This window comes from Danio aesculapii, chromosome 14, assembly GCF_903798145.1.
Source record: "Danio aesculapii chromosome 14, fDanAes4.1, whole genome shotgun sequence".
Taxonomy (NCBI): Eukaryota; Metazoa; Chordata; class Actinopteri; order Cypriniformes; family Danionidae; genus Danio; species Danio aesculapii.
In genome coordinates, this window is record NC_079448.1 from 1,361,672 (window position 1) to 1,389,205 (window position 27,534).

The 27,534-nt window shown below is 35.9% G+C and overlaps 1 protein-coding gene across 1 annotated transcript in view; it reads right to left on the bottom strand.

Annotated features, from left to right (window-relative positions):
• The window catches only part of acsl1b (acyl-CoA synthetase long chain family member 1b), a 27,931-nt gene extending 1,453 nt beyond the window's left edge, over positions 1–26,478 (bottom strand). Inside the window, exons 1-5 of the mRNA XM_056472893.1 lie at positions 26,392–26,478; positions 4,694–4,906; positions 4,417–4,531; positions 2,879–2,943; positions 1,207–1,342 (exon numbers count right to left, since the gene is read on the bottom strand). Of these exons, the coding sequence (XP_056328868.1) occupies positions 1,207–1,342; positions 2,879–2,943; positions 4,417–4,531; positions 4,694–4,888 (511 nt within the window). The 5' untranslated portion in view covers positions 4,889–4,906; positions 26,392–26,478. The remainder of the gene's footprint in view (positions 1–1,206; positions 1,343–2,878; positions 2,944–4,416; positions 4,532–4,693; positions 4,907–26,391) is intronic.
• Positions 26,479–27,534: the final 1,056 nt, after the last annotated feature.

Below are 27,534 nucleotides of genomic sequence, written 5' to 3' on the forward strand. Positions count from 1 at the left end.
AGACAACATACAGACGTGTGCGCGCACACACACACAGACACACACACACACACACACACAAAGACTGGAGAGAACTGAATAATGCTTTCACTGTAATCTGAGATGCACACAAACAAACAGCACACACACACACACACACACACACACACACACACACACACACACACACACACACACACACACACACACTGAAGAGTACTAAATACTTCACTACAATCAGAGGCTCACACAAACACACAAACAAAACTATACTTTAATAATATTAATGTAACTATGATTAAATAATGATTTTAGTTGTTAAATTACTGTAAAATAATAATAATAATAATAATAAAAATAATAATAATAATAATAATGTAATTTATTAAAATAAAATAAATGATCACACATACGGACACAGCCAATACAACACACACACACACAAAGACTGAAGAGAACTGAATAATGCTTTCACTGTAATCTGAGACGCACACAAACAAACAGCACACACACCAAAGACAACTGAATAATGCTTTCACTGTAATCTCACACACACACACACACACACACACACTAAAGACAACTGAATAATGCTTTCACTGTAATCTCACACACACACACACACACACACACACTAAAGACAACTGAATAATGCTTTCACTGTAATCTCACACACACACACACACACACACACACACACACACACACACACACACACACACACACACACAAAACTATACTTTAATAATATTAATGTAACTTTGATTAGCCAAACAAATTCCTTGTGTGTGTGTGTGAAGCACATTTGGCAATAAAACAGATTCTGATTAAATAATGATTTTAGTTGTTAAATTACTGTAAAATAATAATAATAATAATAAAAATAATAATAATAATAATAATAAAATTTATTAAAATAGAATAAATGATCACACATACAGACACAGCCAATACAACACACGCACGCATGCACGCACGCACGCACGCACGCACGGACACACACACACTTTTTTCAGTTATATTTAAGTAACTAACTATAGTTAAATAATATTTTATCATTTTGAAATAAATAAAACTCAAAATTAATACATTTTTAGATTCTAAATGTTTTTATCTATTTTAACAAAATGAAATTAAATTAATCTGGTTATTTTATGGCCATTTTATTATCGGAAAATATGAAATTAATTAAATATAATAATTAATCAAGACAAAAAATCTGAAAACAGCAGTGAAGATGCATTTGTTTGTAAATACTGACCTCTGGTCTGTTCTGGGAGAAGATGCCGATGTACGGGTCTCCACTTTTCGAGTGTCCTTTGTGCAAAAACGCTGATCCTAAATTCTCCGCTCGCTCAATCACCTGAACAAGAGGACATAATAACAACAAACAAACATCATTCATTTTCCTTCAGCTTAGTCCCTTATTTATAAGAGTTCCCCACAGCGGAATGAACCAACAAATATTCCAGCATATGTTTTACACAGCGGATGCCTTTCCAGCTGCAACCCAGTACTGGGAAACACCCATACACACTCATACACTACAGCCAGTTTAGTTCATCAGTTCCCCTATAGCGCATGTGTTTGTACTGTGGGGGAAACTGGAGCACCCGGAGGAAACCCACACCAACACAGGGAGAACATGCAATCTGGCCCAGTCGGGACTCGATCCAGTGACCTTCTTGCTGTTAGGCCACAGTGCTAACCACTGAGCCACCATGCCACTCAATAATAAATTTAAAACTTTAATTATAGTCTCCTGCACGCGAGGAGGAAAATTCAATGCACAAAATCCAAATTATTATTATACAGTCATTACTGTTAACATTACTATCAACCCTCACTAGATATTAAATTAGCATACTATTTTCAGATCCCTCGCCAATCATAAGTAATAAATGTGCTTAAAAAATAATAAATAACTCCGTAAATAAATGTCAGTCAATAAATAAGTGTGCTGCAAACTCTTTTATATGAAGCGGACATTTCCCTTTCTTTATTGATCCATTTTAGCCAAAAAAACTTTTGTAACTCTTCTAAATAAATGTGTCAATAAATAAGAAACTTTAGTAACTGCCATTAATTTTCTGTAAAAGTAAATAATATTTTCTAGGAAATGAGAAAGTAATCTAATTACGTAACTTGCATTACTTGTAATGCATTAATCCAACATTGTGCACAAGTATGAGCGCGTGCAGTTCACTGAATGGCCACCGGTGGCGCTAAAACAAGGCTTTCTGAAGCTTCGAGGCTCATTTGTTTCTGATGTAATTGTAATCTGGTCTAATATGGGATTTGTTTTAAGGAGAGTGATGTCCTGTGTTACTTTTGCATAACACACAACAAACGCATCTGCACTTACTCCTGATTTCTAAATAAATTTCAGTTAATAAATGAGAAAATTACTTAACTGGCATTACTTTTTTGTAAAAGTGATGTTTTTTAGGAAAAAAAAAGTAATGCAACACTGTGCAGTTTACTGAATCGCCACCGGTGGTGCTAAAAACCAGCATTTCTGAATCCAACACAGAGCACTACCTTGCTTTTTCAAGACACTAGTATTCAGCTTAAAGTGACATTTATAGGCTTCACTAGGTTAATTAGGGTAAAGCTAGGGTAATTAGGCAAGTCATTGTATAACAGTGGTTTGTTCTGGAGACAATCCAAAACTAATATTGCTGAAGGGGGCTAATAATATTGAGCTTAAAATGAGTTTAAAACAATTAAAAACTGCATTTATTCTAGCCGAAATAAAAGAAATAAGACTTTCTCCAGAAGAAAAAATATTAGAGGAAATACTGTGAAAAATTCCTGAATCTGTTCAACATCATTTGGGAAATATTTACAAAAGAAAACAAAAATTCACAGCAGGGCGAATAATTGAAATATGTCGTACCTCTGAATATGAAAGCCATTCATAAGGCTGCTTTGGTTTTCTGGATCCCAAGCATGGACCGTTTTCTGAAAGTAAATATAAAAGACATCAGAAACAGGGCAACAGGATGTATTTAACATGTGTTACATAATTTCTGACCCAGATTACACATGCCTGTCCAACTTTATCCACATACTGTGAACCAGAGCTGCACGATTCTGGCTAAAATGAGAATCGTGATTTTTTTTTGCTTAAAATAAAGATCAGGATTTACTCACAATTCTGTAGATGTAAAATAAAGCTTAATATGAGTCTGTAATTATTATTGTTTTTTCTCAAAGATATGGTAAAACAGCAATAATGATATGATGTGCAGGTCTACTGGTTTCTATAATTAATTCTATTCTACTTATAATAATTCTGATGTTGAGTTATGTTTGAGATATATGCTTACAATCTGTCATTGACAACATTATTAGAGCATTTAATTCACTGGTTAAATCAACATTATATAGGCTAGAGTAGTTATTCTGACACTGTAAACATTATTTTCATGCACATCTGTGTGTTCGCTATGAAAGAGAAAACAGATCAAATGCTTGTCGTAATCATAACTCTATAATGCCATATGATTATTTAAATGATGTGCACGCTTTCACTTTCATTTTCACTGCTCAGTGCTGTTCATACTTTACTCACGGCTCTCAAACGATCACTCTGTGCCACAAACTGAATATTATTTACACCTTTATTACCCGTTACTCACAGCCTATGCAGGATCTGTTCACTATAGTAGACGCCCGCATAGGGTATCTCTGTGGTAAGAGCTCACGGTCAGCAGCTCACGACACGTGTGATTTCCCAGCCGCGAATACACCATTATATGAAGACAGAAATGACATTTTGAGGTAAATTATACCTTATAAATACAGTATGTGACTCTTTTAACATCATTTGGAGGTGTCCATGTCGCTGAGCAATGTATGTGAAACAATGAAAACAGTCGTGCAGCCGCCTTTGCTTCTCTCCTGAACTTATGATTGGCAGAATCGTAGAAATGCTGGATTAAGATCGTCTAGGGGGTCGAATCGAGATCGCAATCTTTTTTTGATTAATCGTGCAGCTCTACTGTGAACACACACGCTTTGATCCTAATTGTGGTGTTTTGGTGACTGTCGCTTTAAATGCAAATGAGATTGTGCTCTTTCAGAAGAGGGCGGAGCTACAAACACCAGTGCATCAGCATAGTGACAGATGTAAAACAGCAGTGTGTTTGTTGGCAGTGCTGGTCACGTGTGCTTCAGTGTGAGTGTGTGCTTCATGCTTCTGTCAGTCTTTGTCGCTCCTGTCGCTGTTCATCTAAAACTCCACATCTAGAATCCTCTTAGTCTATGCTGACATTATCTTCAGCAGCTCAAACACTCTAATGGCTAATGGACAGACGGCTGCTTCTCATTTAGGGCTGCTGTTTATGCTAATGAGATGGAGAGATGCGCACTAGTGGGTAGGGCTTAAGTGGGACACAGCATTAGTGTGTGTGTGTGTGTGTGAGCACATACTTGACTCCCTCAGGCCTCTGTGAAAACACTCATACATGGTTTTGGCATCTTCATAGTAGAAGCTCAACAGTGGCCCTCCGTTTAACACTGCGCCTCGACGAGCAAACTCCCCACCCTGATGGACAGAAAACAGATAGTAGGGATGCACTGAAATAAAAATTCTGGACACCACATCTGTTTGGTGTATCTTTATTTCTGAAAGTGTTTGAATAAGCTGAATATCCACAGAGCATTGAACATTTGGTGCATCCCTTGGACTGTGTGTGTGTTTACTCACGGGCAGCTCTATGGACTGCATGCGCAGGTCACAGGGCGCTTGGAGGGCTTTGGGCCGCGTGGCATACCAGTATGCAGTGACGGCGGTGAAGGCACCCATGCCGAGGAGTGTGTTTGTGGAGAAACTGCGCAGATAATCCCTCACCTCCGACAGTTCAGGGATCCGCAGCTGCTTCAACAGCTCGTGGGCCTGCATGACTGCTCAAAACTCAATCTGCGGAGGACAGACGCATTATATCTGAGAGGATTTACAACACAAATGCTTATTTATTTGCTTATTTATTCATCAAACAATGCTTTACATACTGTTGAAGTCAGAATTATTAGCCCGTTTAGGTTAACGGAGAGATTTTATTAACATATTTATATTAATAACTCATTTCTATTAACTGATGACGATACATGAACATGATGATAGTAATTAATAATTGACTAGATATTCTTCAAGACACTAGTATTCAGCTTATAGTGACATTTAAAGGCTTAACTAGGTTAATTAGGGTAAAGTTAGGGTAATAAGGCAAGTCATTGTATAACAGTGGTTTGTTCTGGAGACAATCCAAAACTAATATTGCTTAATATTGACCTTAAAATGGGTTTAAAACAATTAAAAACTGCTTTTATTCTAGCCGAAATAAAACAAATAAGACTTTCTCCAGAAGAAAAAATATTAGAGGAAATACTGTGAAAGATGTTTATTAAACATTACATGAGAAATATTTGAAAACGAAATAATATTTTAATAATTTTGCCCTCAACTTCATATTTGTTTCCACCCACTTATTTTTATGAGCATTTTAGTTTACTGAATGAAAAAGAGATTGATGAAAACACCAAAATGCATCAAAAAAGATGTGCATAAACTGAATAATGCATGATTGAAACTATAACACTGAGTAAATGTGTTGATGTGCATCAAAAAAGTTGTGATTTTGGATCTGGATCTTAAACATTGTTTCAACAACTCTCTCTCTAACGATATATATATATATATATATATATATATATATATATATATATATATATATATATATATATATATATATATATATATATATATATAAATAATAATAATAATAATAATAAAACATCTGAGCACAGAATTAAAATGTATTGGAAAGAGATTCACAAAATGATTCACAGATTAATTGAAAGACATTTGTAAAGTCTTCAATGAATTGTACAGTTTGTGAAAGAACGGATGCTGAATGTGTGTATGTTTTTGCTCCAAAAATGTATATTATTATTATTATTATTATTATGGTCTTCTGCTCAGGTACCCTCAGTCAATTTGTGTTTTAGCCAGACGACAACACTTTAGCCAGTGGAAAAACTAAGTTTTCATTTACATTAAATATCTGAATTGTTTTGGCGCATATGCTCTACTTTCTGCCACTCTCTTAGGGAAAGTTGATTAGTCTTTGTCTTTCTGATTTTGGTTCATAATCTTCTTTTATTTCTGTTTTTGCTTTTAAGTACTTGAATATATAATATATTAAGCAATTGAATATACAACGAGAACTGGTATATTCTGTACACGCAAATGTCAACCTTGCTATGGAAAAAACCTTTTCTAAGCCAATTTCACATCTGTCACGTCCATACTCGGCTTTCCCCTCATAAATGCAAAATCTATCCGGTTTGTAGTATAGAGAGCGACTCTTATCCTTTTGATTAGCGTGGTTTCTCTTGGGTTGTGCAGTTAATTCACAGAATTTCTACAATGTACGTTGTATTACTGTAAACTTGCAGACTGTTTTGGTCACATCCATAACACATGTTTATTTCCCTCATTTAAAATCTAAAACATGTTTGCAGATTGCTTTTTTTCTGAGCCCAGAACTCTGTGTTTAAGTTGTTTTTGGAAAATATAAACTGATGTTTCAATATAATGTTAACCTATGCTTTTTTTTTTACTGCAAATGTCACATCCAATTGCTCACATGTTCTTGCAAAAAATCAGTAACATAGTTGTTTAATTAGGAAAATCATTTATTTAAAAAAGAAATGCAAGAAAAACACACCCATCAACAAAAATGATTTGTACAATTACTCCTAAATTCCCAAATATGATATGACAGAAAAGCTGAGGATGAAAGCGAAGCTTTATTCATGAATGTTCTATTTTAACTTTAATATATAAAAGTTAAATGAGCAACTCTGGAAGGAAAGTTATGGATGGAAACAATACTTATGTGTAGGTTTCAATCTGAAACCTAGACCCGGAAGGGACGTGATGGTGGGGAAAAAAAACAGGTGAAATAAAATATTTAAAAAAACTGGGTGTGAGAAAAAAAGAAAAGAAAAAAACAGTGATAGGAAGATATTTTTAAAGTTTTTGCATTGCCATGTTTTTCCACAAACACTTCCTGTTCACTTCATACCTGTAACATGTTAACCCTCCCGTTTTTGCTGGGATTCTCCCATATTTTACCATTCTATCCCGCTATCATCCAAGTATTTTCCCATATTTCTCATATATTTGTACTCTTGAAAGCTCGCTGAAAATAATATAAAAATGTCTACATTTACTTTCTTTCCATTAAAGCGGTGCATCCATCATCGCCATTCTTATGCAACCTCTGAATCAGCGAATGCATGTATAAGCGCTGACTGACGGACGCACTTCGTATGATAAACTGATCCCATATCAGCTTCTGTACTCGCCATTTAAAGTGGCACCTCTGTTATAAAACTAGTGAAGAGCAGCAAATGAATCTCTCGTTTTGTTTTGTTTGATAGCAGTGGCGTCACTTTAAAATTGCACAGATCAATAATGAAAGCATTACTCTGTTTTTACTCATTTAAATGAAAATTAGTTGTGTTTAAAATAAAACACGCAGGACGGACATGTTTACATGTTATCAAGTGCATTATTAAAAATATCCTGCTCTTTTGCTACTCTTTAAATGGGGTGTACAGAAGGTGATCTGGGATCAGTTTTATCACACGGAGCGCGTCCGTCAGTCACGTTGCAGAAGAACGGCGATGATGGATGCACAGCTTTAATGGAAAGAAAGTGAATGCAGACATTTTCATATTAATTTCAGCGTGCTTTCAAGAGTACAAATATATGAGAAATATGGGAAAAAATTATAGGATGATGATATCAGGATAGAATGGTAAAATATGGGAGAATCCCAGCAAAAACGGGACATGTTACAAGTATGAAGTGAACAGGAAGTGTTTGTGGAAAGACTGTTTTGCGAGGGAACTCAAAAACTTTCTTTCTTTCGCTCAGTTTTTTCTCTCCCACCCATTTTTTTCCCCACCATCACGTCTCTTCCGGGTTCCTGTAGAAACCAGCAGTGCGTCTTTTCATTTGACAGAAAAAAAAAGGTTTCAGAAAAGTTTTCAAAACAGTTTGAAAGGGAAGAAATTAAGGCACATTAGTGCTGTAATTTAATTTAATTATACCGCAAGATGCATTTATGATTTAATGCCAGAATTAACACCTTGATTACACCATGATTGTACATAACTAGCATGTTCATGTACTACCGTGTGCCAAGAAACTATAACCATGGAGCACATTAGGGCTGCACAATAATATGGGAAGTGTGAATCTTTCTTGTGATATAACATTTCTTTTTTCTGTAATGATCATACTAAAATAAACAAGAAATAATTTTTCTTATTAAAAAAAACGTGAAGGTGCAAAAACAGTTCGTCTTTAAAACACTATGAATGACTGAAAACCTGATAAACAGATAATCTGATTCTGTCTGTTGTATTTCCCTCTCTAATCCCAACGTTAGAGCTTAGTTTCAGCTCTGGGTTCACCATTAATTAGCCCCAGCCAATAGCAGGACAGCACCTACTGGGTGGGCGGGGCTAAATATAGCAAAGACACATCTGATTGGTCAATTTTGGATGAACAACCAATGCATGCAACATTTAAATGCTTGAAACATCAAGGTAATTTAACGGCACCTTTCTGCAATACAGATATCACATATACGCTTATCATACGTTTTTTGTTATTTGGATATCTAGTGCAATTTTAACCCTAATCATAAACACCTGGAGCATTACTGAAGGCCTTTGAAGCTTTATGACATATAAAAATAACATTTTAATCAATGTCACTTAAATTAAAATACGAGTTGGTCAGATACAAGTGGATCTGCAAATCCCAAACAAGCCCTCGGTTTATATTGTAACCCGATTTAAAAGTCACAATATGGCAGTGACACTTTAACGAATGTCAATAAAATGACCCATTTTCTTTAGAAATTTACACAAAACACTGAAGCTGAGCTTAAATCACAAGATTACTCAACCATGTGTTTCTTTCTGGCAGAAAACTCTTATAATCTTCCAACTGTTGACAAATCAGTGCTGTAAAATCTGCTTTATTGGTACTAAACTACCCCCTTCAGTGCTTTAAAGACAAAACCTAAACCTTTTGATTAAATCACAGCAATCAGTGGGTAATCAGGTGAACTCTGACACATCATTCCTGCAGAGAAACACAGTGTGTGATGAAGGGTCAGACTGATTCAATGATAAGATGTTCTGTAAGGTTATCCTAATCTACAACGCACCTGTAATTCAACCAACAAACCTTTGCATTCCTCTAACATGTCATTAAAGCTTGCAAAACTCCACAAAGCAGCTTCAGAACACAACCTTAAATTACTGAAACCTAAGTGTTTTGCACCGATGGGAACCAAGGTTTTCACATTGTTATTGAGTATTGCGGTAACCATGTCAGTTATGATGATATAGAACAGATCCCTAGAAAATGCTATTTTTATTAGCTGTGGTGTTAAATCATTTATTAAATGCTATTTTTATTAGCTGTGGTCTTGAATCATTTATTAAATGCTATTTTTATTAGCTGTGGTGTTAAATCATTTATTAAATGCTATTTTTATTAGCTGTGGTCTTGAATCATTTATTAAATGCTATTTTTATTAGCTGTGGTCTTGAATCATTTATTAAATGCTATTTTTATTAGCTGTGGTCTTGAATCATTTATTAAATGCTATTTTTATTAGCTGTGGTCTTAAATCATTTATTAAATGCTATTTTTATTAGCTGTGGTCCTAAATCATTTATTAAATGCTATTTTTATTCGCTGTGGTCTTAAATCATTTATTAAATGCTATTTTTATTAGCTGTGGTCTTAAATCATTTATTAAATGCTATTTTTATTAGCTGTGGTCTTAAATCATTTATTAAATGCTATTTTTATTAGCTGTGGTCTTGAATCATTTATTAAATGCTATTTTAATTAGCTGTGGTCTTAAATCATTTATTAAATGCTATTTTTATTAGCTGTGGTGTTAAATCATTTATTAAATGCTATTTTTATTAGCTGTGGTCTTGAATCATTTATTAAATGCTATTTTTATTAGCTGTGGTGTTAAATCATTTATTAAATGCTATTTTTATTCGCTGTGGTCTTAAATCATTTATTAAATGCTATTTTTATTAGCTGTGGTCTTAAATCATTTATTAAATGCTATTTTTATTAGCTGTGGTCCTAAATCATTTATTAAATGCTATTTTTATTAGCTGTGGTCTTAAATCATTTATTAAATGCTATTTTTATTAGCTGTGGTCTTGAATCATTTATTAAATGCTATTTTTATTAGCTGTGGTCTTAAATCATTTATTAAATGCTATTTTTATTAGCTGTGGTCTTGAATCATTTATTAAATGCTATTTTTATTAGCTGTGGTCTTAAATCATATATTAAATGCTATTTTTATTAGCTGTGGTCTTAAATCATTTATTAAATGCTATTTTAATTAGCTGTGGTCTTAAATCATTTATTAAATGCTATTTTTATTAGCTGTGGTCTTAAATCATTTATTAAATGCTATTTTTATTAGCTGTGGTCTTAAATCATTTATTAAATGCTATTTTTATTAGCTGTGGTCTTAAATCATTTATTAAATGCTATTTTTATTAGCTGTGGTCTTAAATCATTTATTAAATGCTATTTTTATTAGCTGTGGTCTTAAATCATTTATTAAATGCTATTTTTATTAGCTGTGGTCTTAAATCATTTATTAAATGCTATTTTTATTAGCTGTGGTCTTAAATCATTTATTAAATGCTATTTTTATTAGCTGTGGTCTTAAATCATTTATTAAATGCTATTTTTATTAGCTGTGGTCTTAAATCATTTATTAAATGCTATTTTTATTAGCTGTGGTCTTGAATCATTTATTAAATGCTATTTTTATTAGCTGTGGTCTTAAATCATTTATTAAATGCTATTTTTATTAGCTGTGGTCTTGAATCATTTATTTATTTAAATGATACTAAAATAAACTGGTATATAAACTGGTATACCGTATTAGGGTCTGTAAAAATACATATGAATGTCGGCGCCAGTGGTGTAGTGGTTATTGTGTCGACACATGGCACTCTGGTGCTCACGGCGACCTGAGTTCGATTCCTGCCTTGCGGTCCTGTGCCGATCCTTCCCCTCACTCTGCTCCCCACACTTTCCTGTCAACACTCTCTACTGTCCTGTCCAGTAAAGGTGAAAACCCCCCCAAAATTATAAAAATAAATAAATAAATAAATAAATAAAAACATATGCATGAGCGAAAACCTCGGCAGATATTCTAATTCTGTTTGGCTTTTGTAATTTTCCCGCAATTAGTGTTTACTTTCAGCTCTACGTTCACTTTAGGGCCGCTTCAGCAAACAGCAGCAGAGCAACTACTGTGGAGGCGGGGTGAAAGATAGAAAGGCCCCATCTGATTGGCCAAATTTAGATAAACAACCGATGCAATAAAATAAATGTAATTCATCACACATACTGCATACGATTATTGTGATGATTACTTTGCGATTTATTATGCGGCCCTAGTTATGATGATATACATTTTTCTGGTTTTGATTAAGTGCTGAAGCTTTTTTCATCATATATTATTCAGTATTATCACGATATTGACCTAAATTGCAATATAATAACACAAACAAACTTAGTGTGTTTGGCACGGTGGCCTCACAGCAAGAATGTCGCTGGTTTAAGTCCCGGTTGGGCCAGTTGGCATTTCTGTGTGGAGTTTGCATGTTCTCCCCGTGTTGGTGTGGGTTTCCTCCGGGTGCTCCGGTTTCCCCCACATGTTCTAACACATGCGATATAGTTCAATTCACTGTAGTGTATGAGTGTGTGTGTGAATACGAGAGTGTATGGGTGTTTTCCAGTACTGGGTTGTGGCTGGAAGAGCATCCGCTGCGTAAAACATATGCTGGAATAGTTGGTGGTTCATTCCACTGTGGCAACCCCTGATAAATAAGAGACTAAGCCGAAGGAGAAATTCGGTGCCCTCTTGTGTCTGAATAATGCGCAGGTTAGTGTATACTCCATCAGCTGTTTGAGTTTCTGTCAGCTTTGTGTTTAATTTAGGGGTGTAACGGGTCACGGTTGATCTGTGATTCTAACGGATCACAACCCACGGTATGAAACACGCATGATAATCCATTTTTTTACTGATAGACTAATCCTGAATTTGTAACGATTTCAGATTGATCTCCTCTCGCGTCATCCAAATCACATGTATGAAAGCATTTAGGCTTTCCTGTAAATATGTAATGATGATGGAAGGAGTAGTGGTGGGTTAGTGGGGATGTGGAGGGTTTCTTAGGTTATTAAAGGTGTTTTCTGTCACTAATTGTTTAGCCTGCATTAATGCATTCAGTGTAAGCTGCACGATTAATCATTAAAAGATCGGGATCTCAACACCCAGGCACCATACATTATAGATGATGGTGATTTGCATATGTTTATTAATCCTTCAAATGGCTGCATTTAAATCTGAAACTGCAAAAAAAGAGATTCAGTCTTTAGCTGTTTGAGTTAGTTATGAAGTTACACACAGTCAAATAACACAGAAGTACTGGGAGAACAGCTTATAGTTGAGATATAACCACTGATGTTTATGATACAGATTAAAATCACCGTCATATGCATTTAACGACGCTCAAAAATGAAAGTTGTAGGCAGCAATTACATTACTTATCAAAACATGCTACTGAATAATTTTCAACAATGATCATCTAGGAATGAAACATGAAGTGTAATGAGTGAAGAACCGAATCATTTATTGTAAATGAGTGGAAAATAAATATGGTTGTACAGATTATACTGTTAGATTTCAACATTTAGCGTTATCAGCAACAGTATTAACAGTGAATTTTTCACAGAATATTTTACTATTTATTTTTATTCAGCTGATTATTTCGTCACTTTATTTTTAATAAAATAACAGGTTCTCAGTTCTGTTTGTTAAAACCAAAAGCGTTTTGCAGTGCTGTTTTTGAAATAAATAGCAAGCAAATTACATTGTTCTCCTGCCCTTTTTGGCTGATCCAAAAAAAAAAGCATCTGATCCGTGACTTAAAAACCATAATGGATCCGAATTGTGAGATTTGTGATGCGTTACACCTAGGGCTGTGCAATTAATCAAAATCGAATCGCAATTTGAAACATTACGAGTAGCTAATCGCAATAGGCTGTGATATATATATATAAATATATACATACACACACATATGCATGTAAATGTATTTTTTAATTTTCCCCGCCTAGAGCAAATGTGTGACTGCCGTCTGTGTGTGATAGTCTTACTAACCAACTGAGTGAGCACACTTTTGTTCTGCCCAATCAGAATTGCTCAACCGAACTATGCGGAAGGGCTACAATTAAAAAAATAATAAATAAATAAACATACAGTAAAGCGAGGAGTATTGGATAATGGCGTCTGCTGCTTCAGAAACATTAACAGACAAATGAACAATAAAGAAAAACAGGACATCAGTAATATGAGAATATTTCGGTTTCAAAATCACACACACCAAACAAAAACAGGTATTTTTTAAGAGCTGTTGCAGAATTGTTGCCATGACTTACAGATTATTGACCTGAAGCTATCGCAAATCAAATCGCAATATCTGTCAGAAAAATTGTAATTAGATATTTTCCCCAAATTACACCACTACTTTAATTGAAGAATTAATAAACTATTATGCCCCTGAACAAGGTTTATTGTCTAATGTTTCTGTTTTGTGGCCAGTAGGCAGTAATAAGCCAGATAAAGTACATCCAGACGGTGGTTTCCTCAGAATAAACCCTTCAGGCTTCTACAACAGTGCTGCGCTTCACATCAGGCTGCTGATAAACCTGTCAGGCTTTATTCTGAGATAATAACCTGCTGGATCTACTTTATCCTGAACACACTGAATTATTGAACACCAGCACATGTCTGCTTCAGATGTTTACTCCTGTGGAATAAAGTCAAAAGTGTGGATTTCCAAACACTGAATGATGATGAAGCAAAATGAAGCCCGTGTGTTAATGACAGAGGTCAAGGTTTAAACATTTACTACAGCCCTGAATGACCCACAGAAGAGCATGCAGGGACCGACTCTCAGACTCTCCAATATTAATAAAGATCAGGAACACACAGATGAGGAGCTTCACATCACAATCATCCAAATAAGTCAACATCATAACTTACTCAGATGATGAGCTCTACAAACGTTGCTCATGAGTCACGGCAGACAGCGCTGTGTGTGTGTGTGTGTGTGTGTGTGTGTGTGTGTGTGTGTGTGTGTGATTCATGCTAAACCTTGTGAGGACGCGTTACCCCTTTAACCTCTCACCTACTTCTAATATTACCGCCCTGGGGCAGACCGTCCTGCCCTCACTCAACAAACACACACGCACACGCACACGCGCACACACACACACACACACACACACACACACACACACACACACACACAAACACGCGGAGACCCTTATACACACATAGGCTCTCACACACGCGTGTGCGCGCGCAGAGACCCTTATACACACATGCGTATGCACACACACACACGTACAGAGACCCTTATACATACACAGGCTCTCTCTCTCTCTCACTCACACACACACACACACACACACACACACACACACACACACACACACACACACACACACACACACACACACACACACACACACACACACACACACACACACACACACACGCAGAGATCCTTATACACACATGCACATACTCTCTCACACACGCATAGACATACAGTGAAAGATATATATACACACACACACACACACACACACAGATTTATACACAAACAGAGACCCTCATAAACAGACACAGACACAAACACACACACACAAAGCAACTCCCACACACACAAACACACACTTAAACACATACAGACTTACACACACACACACAAACACACAGAGACCCTCACATGCACACACACACACACACACACACACACACACACACACACACAGACCCTCACACACACAGAGACCCTCACATGCACACACATACATATGCACAGAAAGACACAGAACGATACATACAAACACACAGACTCTCATGAACACACACAAGACACAAACACACACACACACACACAGACACTCAAACACACACGAAGACTCACACACACATAGAATAAAAAGACACAAAAAGTGCGAGACTCATACAAACTCTCTCTCTCTCTCTCTCTCTCTCTCTCTCACACACACACACACACACACACACACACACACACACACACACACCACTGAAGTGAGAGCCAAAACCCCAATATCATCCAGCCAGTCACTTCATCCACATTTCACAACCGAACCGCAAACACTCATCCACACACTCCTGCCAACAGCAGTTTGTCCTGTCAATAAAAGCCAACAACCTGTCCTTTATCAAAGTCAAATCACCTCAACCTAATAAAACACACACACACACACACACACACACACACACAGTTCACCTGAGAGCAGCAGAATGGTGTGTACTGTCCAGTAGCGTCTGCTGAAGCTGAAGGTAAAGGGAGTTCAGTCTCAACATGTAAAGGTTGAGTTTATGTGCAGCCGCAGGTCAAACCTCGCCCCGCCCCCTCCGGCTCCTTATTGGACGCTCACACTCTTAGAAGCTGCAGTGTGAGCCAATCAAGGAGCAGAAGGTCAGGCAAGGAAGTAAGCAATGAGGAAACCATAGTACAATAAAGCAGAGCTGAGGGTGTAGCATTAGAATCTGAAACATTTCATTTATTCATTGTCCTTCTGCTTAGTCCCATAAAACAAACACACACACTCATTCACACATTCACTACGGATAATTTAGCTTAGCCAGATTCACCTATACCACATGTGTTTGGACTGTGGGGGAAACCAGAGAACCCGGAGGAAAACCTACGTCAACATAGGGAGAACATGCAAACTCCACACAGAAACACCAACTGACCCAGCCGAGGCTCAAACCAGCGAGCTTGTTGCTGTGAGACAACAGCACTACCTACTGCACAGTGGCACAGTAGGTAGTGCTTTTGCCTTATAGAAAGAAGGTCGCTGGTTTGAGCCTCGGCTGGGTCAGTTGGTGTTTCTGTGTGGAGTTTGCATGTTCTCCCTATGTTGGTGTGGGTTTCCTCCGGGTGCTCCGGTTTCCCCCACAGTCCAAACACATGCGCTATAGGTGAATTGGAAAGGCTAAATTGTCTGTAGTGTATGAGTGTGAATGAGTGTGTATGGATGTTTCCCAGAGATGGGTTGCAGCTGGAAGGGCATCCGCTGCGTAAAACATGTGCTGGATAAGTTGGCGGTTCATTCCGCTGTGGCGACCCCGAGTTATTAAAGGGACGAAGTGGACAAGAAAATGAATGAATGAATGTATTTATTTTATTATTATTATTATTATTATTATTATGGTCACACTTTTACAGTAGGGTTTCATTAGTTAATGCATCAACTAACTTGAACTAATCATCAACAATACCTGTGCAGCATTTATCAATCATAGTCCAATATTTACTAATGCATCGTTAACATCCAAATGCATGCTGGTTAACATTAATTAACGCACCGTGAGTGAACATGAATGTAATATAATGTGTTTTTTATTTATTGCCATGTCAGCAAACCAAGGCTATTTTCATGGCAAGAACATTTCAATATTAAATAAACAATTAAGAACAACAAACAAATGAATGCACAAGTTAAATAAGATGTTTAGTGTTAATAAATGATCAAAATTCTCAAATCTTTTCTAGTGTCACTTTGCTAAAAATGTCCTTAAGAGAGTTCATTTCATTAAAAAGTCTTCTGGAATCATTCAAAGCAGGACAGTCCAGTAAAATGGGTTTTACAGTAAGAGTTGTGCAGCACAAACACTGAGCTGGGTCTTCATCTTTAAGTAAAAAGGCGTGAGTTAATCTTGCATGCCCAATACGACATCTGGTAAAAATCACTTGATCAAATCTAGACTTCAAATTCTGTTTGAGATGTCAGGTTGGATTTGATGTCTTTTATTATTTTCCAGTGCATCCCACTCCTCTGGCCACTTATTTTAAATGTAAATGTTGATAAAAGGTCTCGTCTCTGATGGAGGAATTTGGCATTTGTTCACTTGTTTCAAAGCATCTTTAGCAGCTGCATCAGATGTGATAAAACTGATTTTGTAGATGAACACGAACTAACAATCAATGATTTTATTTTCATTACCTAAAGTTTACATTTACATTTAGTCATTTAGCAGACGCTTTAATCCAAAGCGACTTACAAATGAGGACAAGGAAGCAATTTACACAACTATAAGAGCAGCAGTGAACAAGCGCTATAGACAAGTTTCAGGTGTGTAAAGTCTAAGAAGCAAAGCATTAGTACATTTTTTTTTTTTTTTTTTTTTGAGAGAGAGAGAGGGCACAGTTAGTGGTATAGCCAGAGAGGCAGTTGCAGATTAGGAAGGAAAGTGGAGACTAAACAGTTGAGTTTTTAGTCGTTTCTTGAAGACAGCAAGTGACTCTGCTGTTCTGATGTAGTTAGGGAGTTCATTCCACCAACTGGGCAGATTGAATGTGAGAGTTCGGGAAAGTGATTTCTTCCCTCTTAGGGATGGAACAACGAGGCGACGTTCATTCACAGAACGCAAGTTTCTGGAGGGCACATACATCTGCAGAAGTGAGAGCAGATATGAAGGAGCACAGCTAGAGGTCGCTTTGTAAGCAAACATCAGAGCTTTGAATTTGATGCGGGCAGCAACTGGCAGCCAGTGCAAACGGGTGAGTAGCGGAGTGACATGTGCTCTTTTGGGTTCATCAAAGACCACTCGTGCTGCTGCGTTCTGAAGCAGCTGAAGAGGTTTGATAGAATTAGCTGGAAGCCCGGCTAGCAGAGAGTTGCAATAGTCCAGTTTGGAGAGAACAAGAGCTTGAACAATGAGTTGAGCTGTATGTTCAGATAGGAAGGGTCGGACCTTTCTGATGTTGTAGAGTGCGAATCTGCAAGATCGGGCAGTTCTAGAAATGTGCTCAGAGAAGTTTAGTTGGTCATCAACCGTTACTCCAAGGCTTTTTACCATTTTGGATGCAGTGATGGTTGCTCCATCCATCTGGATTGAAAAGTTATGGTGAAGAGTCGGGTTGGCAGAAACTTCAAGCATTTCCGTTTCCGTTAACGAACATGAACTAATACTGCACTGAAGAAAATGATGTCTGCAAAACTGTTGCAAACTATTTATTTGTGTTGAATTTTAACAAACAAATTACATTTAACTATGTTTAACTTACTTTGTTTGTTTAAATTGAGCCCAAATAAATTGTTTACAACCACTTAACGTAAAAAAATTGAGTAAATTCAAGGAATCATCTTTGAATAATTTTTTTCAGTGTGTAATAAATGTACTGTTCATTATTTGATCATGTTAGTGAATGCATTAACCAACATTAACTAATGCAAACATTGTAAAGTGTTCCTATTATTATTACTAAATCAATTTATTAATATTAATATAGATATTTCTGCAAATAAACTGATGTTAAAATACAATAACCCAGCACCAAACTGAAAAAAAGTGTTGCATGCAAAACTGTTGCAAACAATGTGTTGAATTTAAACAAACAAATTAAATTGAGCAATATTCAACTTAATTTGTTTGTTTTAATTCAGCCTAATTAAATTGTTTACAACCACTTAACGTAAAAAAATTGAGTAAATCCAAGCAATCATCTTTGAATAGTTTTTTTCAGTGCATATGCCAATAAACAACAAAGTTCAGAATATGATCAGATTAAGCGCCTGATCAAATATACAGTGTGTGTCAATCCCTACAGGTCTGACCGAATGACGTTTGCCTTCATTTCAGCATAATCTCACGGGGGTTTGAGTGGATCTGTCAAGAGCAGCTGATAAATACGAGCATGCCAGCGGTGTAGAAAGTTTCCAGAGCAAAGGTAACCCGAGCGCACACACACACACACACACACACACACACACACACACACAGACACGTCCTTCAGTTCTGCTGGACGGGTGGAGGGCGAGACCAATGGCAGACCCTGTGGACGGTCACCCGATGGAGGAGACCAGCACCACCCGCCCACTGCACTGCTATTTAAAACAGTGGCACAACACATGGAAAACACTGCAGTGAATGCGCACACACACACACTCATTAGAGGCACGCAATTCATGACCAGAGGCCAGCGGACATGACATCCGTATAAGACTCCAGAACAAGACTGACTTCTAGTACACACTGATCTGAGGTCATATTAATACTATGAATGGCTTAGTTTTAAAGTGGACCTATTATGCCCGTTTTTATAAGATGTAGAATAGGTCTCTGATGTCCAAAATAGCACACAGATGATGTTTTATAACTCTCTGAAACTGACCCTTTTAAGCTTTGATCCTAATTGTGGTGTTTTGGGGACTGTCGCTTTAAATGCAAATGAGATAGCACCCTTTTCAGAAGAGGGCGGAGCTACAAATGCCAATATGTCACCATAGTGGTGGATTCAAAAACAAGACTTGCACCCTATGCTAGAGAGATGGGCACTAGTGGGCGGGGCTTTCCCAGTCTGATGACACGTACAAAGAGAGAATGTCAATCAAACAGTTTCTGCAGACTGACTCTGATTATAACAAACACAATTAATTCATGTTTACCATTAGAGGCTGGATATATTGCTGACACACAACTGTGTTTAAACCTCTAACAAAAGGGATATTTGCATAGTATTAAAGGGGTTTAATGTTTATTATTTTGCATTCTTCAGGAAACAAAAACTACAAATGTTTTGGATCAATGTGTGATGAATCGTTAGATATCTATTGTATAAGCAAACAATTTAAGTACTGTTATATATATCATCATTACAGTTAAAAATAACTTTATTTGAAACATCTTTTACATATTTAATAGGGATTTTATAAACTAATTAGGGTGGCGTGGTGGCGCAGTGGGTATCACAATCACCTCACAGCAGGAAGGTCACTGGTTCGAGTCTCGGCTGGGTCAGTTGGCATTTCTGTGTTGGGAAAAACTAGTGGGTCTGAATATATATCAACAAAACAAAATGTCAGATTTTTCTAATATCGTTTCTAATACAAAAATGTTAATTCAATTGTGATATATATATATATATATATATATATATATATATATATATATATATATATATATATATATATATATATATATATATATATATATATATAATATATATATATATATATATATATTTATATATATATATATATATCTATATATATATCTATATATATTAGAGCTGCACGATTCAGGCTAAAATGAGAATCGTGATTTTTTTTTTTTGCTTAAAATAAAGATCAGGATTTTCTCCCGATTCTGTAGATGTAAAATAAAGCTTAATATGAGTCTGTAATTATTATTGTTTTATCTCAAACATATGGTAAAACAGCAATAATGATATGATGTGTAGGTCTACTGGTGTCTATAAATAATTCTATTCTACTTATAATAATTCTGATGTTGAGTTAGGTTTGAGATATATGCTTGCAATCTGTCATTGACAACATTATTAGAGCATTTAATTCACTGGTTAAATCAACATTATATAGGCTAGAGTAGTTATTCTGACACTGTAAACATTTATTTTCATGCACATCTGTGTGTTCGCTATGAAAGAGAAAACAGATCAAGCGCTTGTCGTAATCATAACTCTATAATGCCATATGATTATTTAAATGATGTGCACGCTTTCGCTTTCATTTTCACTGCTCAGTGCTGTTTATAATTCACTCACGGCTCTAAAGCGACCACTCTGTGCCACAAACTGAATATTATTTACACCTTTATTACCCGTTACTCACAGCCTATGCAGGATCTGTTCACTATAGTAGACGCCCGCATAGGGTACGCACCCGCCCTCTCTGTGATAACAGCTCACAGTCAGCAGCTCACATCACGTGTGATTTCCCAGCCGCGAATACACCATTATATGAAGACAGAAATGACATTTCAGGTGAATTATACCTAATAAATATAGTATGTGACTCTTTTAACATCATTTGGAGGTGTACATGTCCCTGAGCGATGTATGTGAAACAATGAAAACACTCGTGCAGCCGCCTTTGCTTCTCTCCTGAACTTATGATTGGCAGAATCGTAGAAATGCTGGATTAGGATCGTCTAGGGAGTCAAATATATACATATGCCAAAATATTGCTTTAAAGAAGATGATAATAAACCAGAATTTCCTTTTTTTTTTTTTAAACAGAAATGAATGAAAAATTGATTTGGAAATCAATGTCTTAAGACCTAAATGTGACTTGACAGATTTCCAAAGACTGGCGGCTCTCACTCAGTTCCACATGAGGAATGTTTGCAATGGTTTCCAAACACAGGCAGGATTGCATCAAACACTCAACGACAAGTAGCAGTGAGACTGAGCAAACACAGAGCAGTGAGGAAACGCTGACCTCGGCAATCGCCATCAATAAATAAATATTGACCAACCAATCAGCAGATTATCACTCCGGCAAAGATAAAGAGCAGGCCGAGAGGGAAGCGGCGTCTCGGATTCACTTTAACAGTCGGAATTAACTGCGATTTTACAACATTACACACTGATGAGCCAGTTGCATTATGGGTCATAAATATAGCTTTAACCCTTAAACATTAAAAAAGTGTGCTGGTGCAGTTCTGGAGGTATTTTCAGCAAAGTTGCTTTAAGTCATGTCCACTAGGGCTGTCATGATGCTGGAATTTGGTACCAGATACTGAAATTTTAAATACATCCATTTAACATTTGAGCGTATTTTTAAACAGCGCTGATTTGCCATCGTGTTCACGTGCTCAACAGAAATGACTGTGATTGGCTGTGAAGGTCATCAGTTCACCAAACTCACCGCTGTTTACCGAGTGTAACCACAGATACAGAGACACTGGAGTGTTTCAAAGCCTCGATTCATCAGCGGATCACTCGTATGTCAGCTCATAAACAGACCAGCTGATCTCTGCGACTTTGAAATGCTCTAGTGTCACTCAGTAAACAGCGGTGAGTTTGGTGAATAGATGACCTTCACGACCAATCACAGTCATTTCTGTTGAGCATGTGAACACAATGGTAAATCACCACTGTTTACCGAGTGTAACCACAGATACAGAGACACTGGAGTGTTTTAAAGCCTCGATTCATCAGCGGATCACTCGTATGTCAGCTCATAAATAGACCAGCTGATCTCTGCGACTTTGAAATGCTCCAGTGTCACTCAGTAAACAGCGGTGAGTTTGGTGAATAGATGACCTTCACGACCAATCACAGTCATTTCTGTTGAGCATGTGAACACAATGACAAATCAGCGCCGTTTAAGAACGTGCTCAAATGTTAGCAGGAAATGGACGTATTTAAAATGTCAGTATCGATTAGTACCAAATTCCAGTATCGTGACAACACTAATGTACACAACTAACACATTATTCTTTCTGTTTTGACCTTCCGTCCACACTGAGATGCCGTTTTGAGGAAATTAAATATTTACTGAACATATCATACACCAAAACCGAGACATAAAACCCAAAATTGAACCGAATTATGAGAAAACTGTATTGTTGCACCACTAATGTATAGTGTTCAGGGCTCGCAAAACTGCTCTTTCCCTCCCGGGGCTGTTATGTTTTCCAGTTGGGCTACTGTTAAGACCACGGTCACAACATTAAATGAGGGAAAAACCCAAACGGATCGGTCTAGGGGTTTTATTAACTGAATAACCAAATATAAACAAAGTGTGAGGAGAAAATACAATAAACTAAGGCTGAACACAAAAGGAGCACAACTCCACGTCTGGACGGTCGCTCAAATCCCCGTCTCTGAAGTGCTGCTGCGCGAGCTCTTAAATCGCTGGCGGTCTGCAGGTGCGGAGTAATCAACTTAATCAAAACACAAACAGCGACAAAACGGAGGGCGACAGAGTAACGCAAGCAAATAAATAATAAATACATGCATGGACATGTAACAGCTACCAAAATTGATCCACCCTGTAAAATCCAGGGTTAGTCAAAAAATATATGAAGAGTTCAGATGCAAAAACCTCTAAATGCCATCTGAAATGTCTTCTAAAATTAGCCTTTTTATCCGGCTCCTGTGTATAGATTTAGTAAAATCTATTTTATGGCATAGAATAAGCCCTTTTTGTGGTCTTTAAAGTGAAATAACACAACATAAACAAGGGAGGCTGAGAAAAATGTTCATTTTTGATGTAAATTTCAGACGGCACAGAGGTTTTTGCATTTGAACTCTTCATATATATGTACCCTATAATAAATGCAATTGTGAATTTTATTTATTTAGTAAATATGTGTATTGGATGACACAGTGTCTTAGTGGTTAGGCAATGTCATCTCATAGCAAGAAGGTCACTGATTTGAGTCCTGGCTTGGCCAGTTGGCGTTTCGGTGTGGAGTTTGCATGTTCTCCCAATGTTGGCGTGGGTTTGCTCGGGTTTCCCCCCAGTCTAAACACATGCGCTATAGGGGAATTGATAAACTAAATTAATCAGTGTATGAGTGTGTGTCTGGGGGTGTTTTCCAGCACTGGGTTGTGGCTGGAAGAGCATCCGCTGTGTAAAACATATGCTGGAATAGTTGGTGGTTCATTCCGCTGTGGCGACCCCTGATAAATAAAGGGACTAAGCTGAAGGAATATTAATAAAGGAATGTATTTGTTTTTATTTAGTAGATAATGTATTTTGTATTCGGGTCAGTTGAATTTAATTCGAAGAGTGAATGCCAAAATGGCCACCAGGGATTTTGAAATGTTGGCCTTTATTGTATAAATAATTCATTAAATTAATCGTTATTAAAGTTACAAACACTACAATTTCTAATGCTGAATGCTTTTGAAGTCCACACACAGTCACGTGCCTCAAAAAACACATGCAAATGATCAACTTTCACTCTTTTATGCTTAAAATCTGCAGCGACTCCACTAATATGTGTTCTGAAGCATGGTTTTCCAGCACAAACTGTGCTATTAATGTTCCGCTGAGTTCATGCGAATGGGTTCAACCAAAGCATGTGCAATCAATGAACAACTTTATGAGTCTTTAAAGAGCTATTGTGCCTTCTTAAATCAGTTTGTACTTCCAGAAGCGAAGGTTGCAGTCAGATTAGCATTAAATCAGACATGCAGTATCAGTCTAACCTTCATATATGTGTCACATGCCTTTCTAATCAGGACAAAGGTCGAGTTTTACTCCACTTATAAGTGTTGACTAAACATACAGCTATAAACTCTTGACCTTCAGCAAAGAAAAGCACAAATGTAGAAAACAATCAACGGTGTAAATTATTCATGGAGATGAACAGGTGTGATCTACATACAGATATTCACACACTCGTGACCTTTTGTCCCGCTCACCAGGCGTCTGTATGTATTTATAAAGATTTACCTGTTCATAAGAAACACAATGAGATAAACTAAACAAGCTCTGCATGAATCTGTCAATCGTATTGTCTTAAAATAAAATAAAACTCAATACACACAGCCGAACAACCACTATATATATATATATATATATATATATATATATATAATATATATATATATATATATATATATATATATATATATATATATATATATATATATATATATAAAATGTATATATACAGATAAGTATAAATATATTTTAACCCTTTACTGTCACCACCTCACAAGTGGGAGTTCTTTATATACATTTATAATCAAATAACAACTGTTTTGATCAATTATACATCATATGCATATATAAAATAGAATTATAAATGTAACTCAGAAAGTGTAGTGACATTTAAAGCTTGATAAGATGTAATTGACAATTTGAAGAGAACAGGAACACACAATTTTGCTTCATTACTTATAAAACACTACTTTTAAGGGTAAATAAGACTTCCTGCATGTTTTTATGATTGTAAATCTAAGACTAAATAAAGAAAATGCTAACAATTACATGAAAATAACACCATTTGACACCATTTTTTGCTTCTCAGGTAGTAATATTTTGAATTATGGATATTTACTTTGAACTATAAACATTTAAATATTGCATGAAATATTAATAATATGAATTAAGCAGCTTTTTTATTGCATTTTATAGTGAAAGAGTGACTTTCTTAAAGTCATAGTTCATCCAAAACTGAACATTTCCTCATCATTTACACTTAGTTTGATCACTTTTATGAATTTCTTTCTTCTGTTAAACACACACAACAAGCTATTCTGCAAAATGCTGGAAAAAAGCAGCCATTCACATCAATAGAAAACACTATAGAAGTCAATGTCTGTTTTTTTCCAGCATTCTTCAGTATAATAAATGAGGGTTAAACAGCAAAAAAAAGAACTCAAACCGGTTTTGAACAATGTGAACGATGAGCAAATGATTACACCATTTCATTTTTGCATGAACCTATCCCTTTAAGAGCTGCAGAAAACTCTAATGCTATAAAACCTGATGATCCTAATATTAAAAAGGCAAAAAAATGAACCCTAAACAAAAAGTATTCTTTCTCAATGAGGAGGCCTAGTGTTAAATACTAAACCCTAATCAAGCACACAGGTGATTAGGTGATTATGAGGGATGCTGGGAATGAAAACAATAAACAGAAACCCTGCGGTACCATAGCACAAGGTCAAAAGGGACATGATAGATCAGATCTCAAGGCAAGACCACATACAACCTTAATATAACCCACAATATTTAAGCTCATCTCTGAAAGAAAAACCAAATAGACTTTGCTTTGCCACAAGAATTAACCATTTAGAGGTCAGCCAAGTATTAGGCATGAACATTGAGGTTGGTTTTATATTAGGACATTCGTTCAGTGACAACTTGTGACACGCTCCCTGTATTGTTTACAATGGTACTTTGTATATTAGATCTGAATTAGCATGTAACATGACCTCAAAACAACATTAGCACTGTTTAATTGACAGAACAATGTTGTACTTTGATGGCATTGGCTGCTAATATGATTTCAATTATTAGAACTTGCAAAGATTACATTGAATTATTTTATTAAGGAGAAATGACTAATGTAAGCGACTATAAAACTTAATTTAAGCTAAATTAGGAACTTGAGTCAGACAGTTAACTTATGACAGATGATGACGTGTCTTATTCACAAACACAAGCTTACGTCAGTCAGTTCAGCATGTTAGAGAAGAGCTAGCAAATAATAATGCGATTTCACTCCTACACAATAAATAAAATACTTAATAATTAATAAAAACCCGTATTTAAGTGACGTTTCCAAACAACCGCGGTGCTACATTAATAACAGAGGAGCTTAGTGTCATGTTTCAGTTTCATACACACTTAGACACGTCGCAGACTTTCAAACATAAACATAAAGCTGCTATTATGCAATATTTTGAGTAATATAACATGTAAGAGCCGCTACTGACCTGAACTCGACCGGACTCGTCAGCTATTCGTGCATGCGGTTGTCTGACGGATGGGGAGAGTTTACTACTTTTTCCGTTGTGTTTGGTCGCCAAGATCTCCGCCAATCAGAGGCGCTGTTCGAATAGAAAGACTGTTAGGAGGCTTGTGATTGGCTGGTGGTTTGTCTCGAAGTAACCCGCGTTTACGGACTCGTTCACCTTTGTACAGACTTCCTGAAGCGGGAGCGCGCACAGGTGTGACCGTCAATATCTTATTCATAATACAAAATATTATTATTTATTATTAATATTATTAGATGATATTGTATTATATTCTTTTTGTCAGTTTCACTTGGTGATATTTTACATCTTGAAGTGTTGTGTTCCTGTTTTCAGCAATAATAAATAAATAAATTAAATAAATAAATAGTGTACATAACATAGATAAGATGGTTTAATAGATTAAAGTGTTGATTTATTTATGATAAAGCGATTGAGTTAAAGGAATAGCATCAGTTATATATGCAACATAAACATTTAATGCTAGTTTATATTTTAATTTAATGTGACTTTTATTTTGGATTGATTATAAATAATCGAGTCTTTTAGAATGAGATGTGGGAGGACATATGATACTGATCAAAATAGTAAAATGGCGATATTTAGTGTTTAATTATGGAATAACAAAACGATTACAGAGCCAAAATAATGCTAATTAAGTTATATTTGATCTTTGAGGTAATATTATTAGGTTAATAACAGTAGTAAAGAATATTACTGACTGAAACTTAAAAATAATACTTAAATGACATAAATAAATAAATAGAAGTGCACTGAATAATTAAAATAACAATTAAATTACATAATAAACAGATGCAAGTGCACTGAATACTTAAAAATAACAATTAAATGACATAATAAATAACTAAACAAATAAATAAATCCTGTATATAACAGATTAGGTTAGCTGTATTGGTTAAATAAATTAAAATGTTGTTTCTTTTTTATATGATAAAGAGATTCAGTCAAAGGGATAACATCTGTTATATATGTAATACGCTGCATAAACATTTAATGCTAGTTTATATTTTAATTGAATGTGAATTGACTTTATTTAGGTTTTATTGATTGATTTTAATAGCTAATCGAGTCCTTTAGATTGTA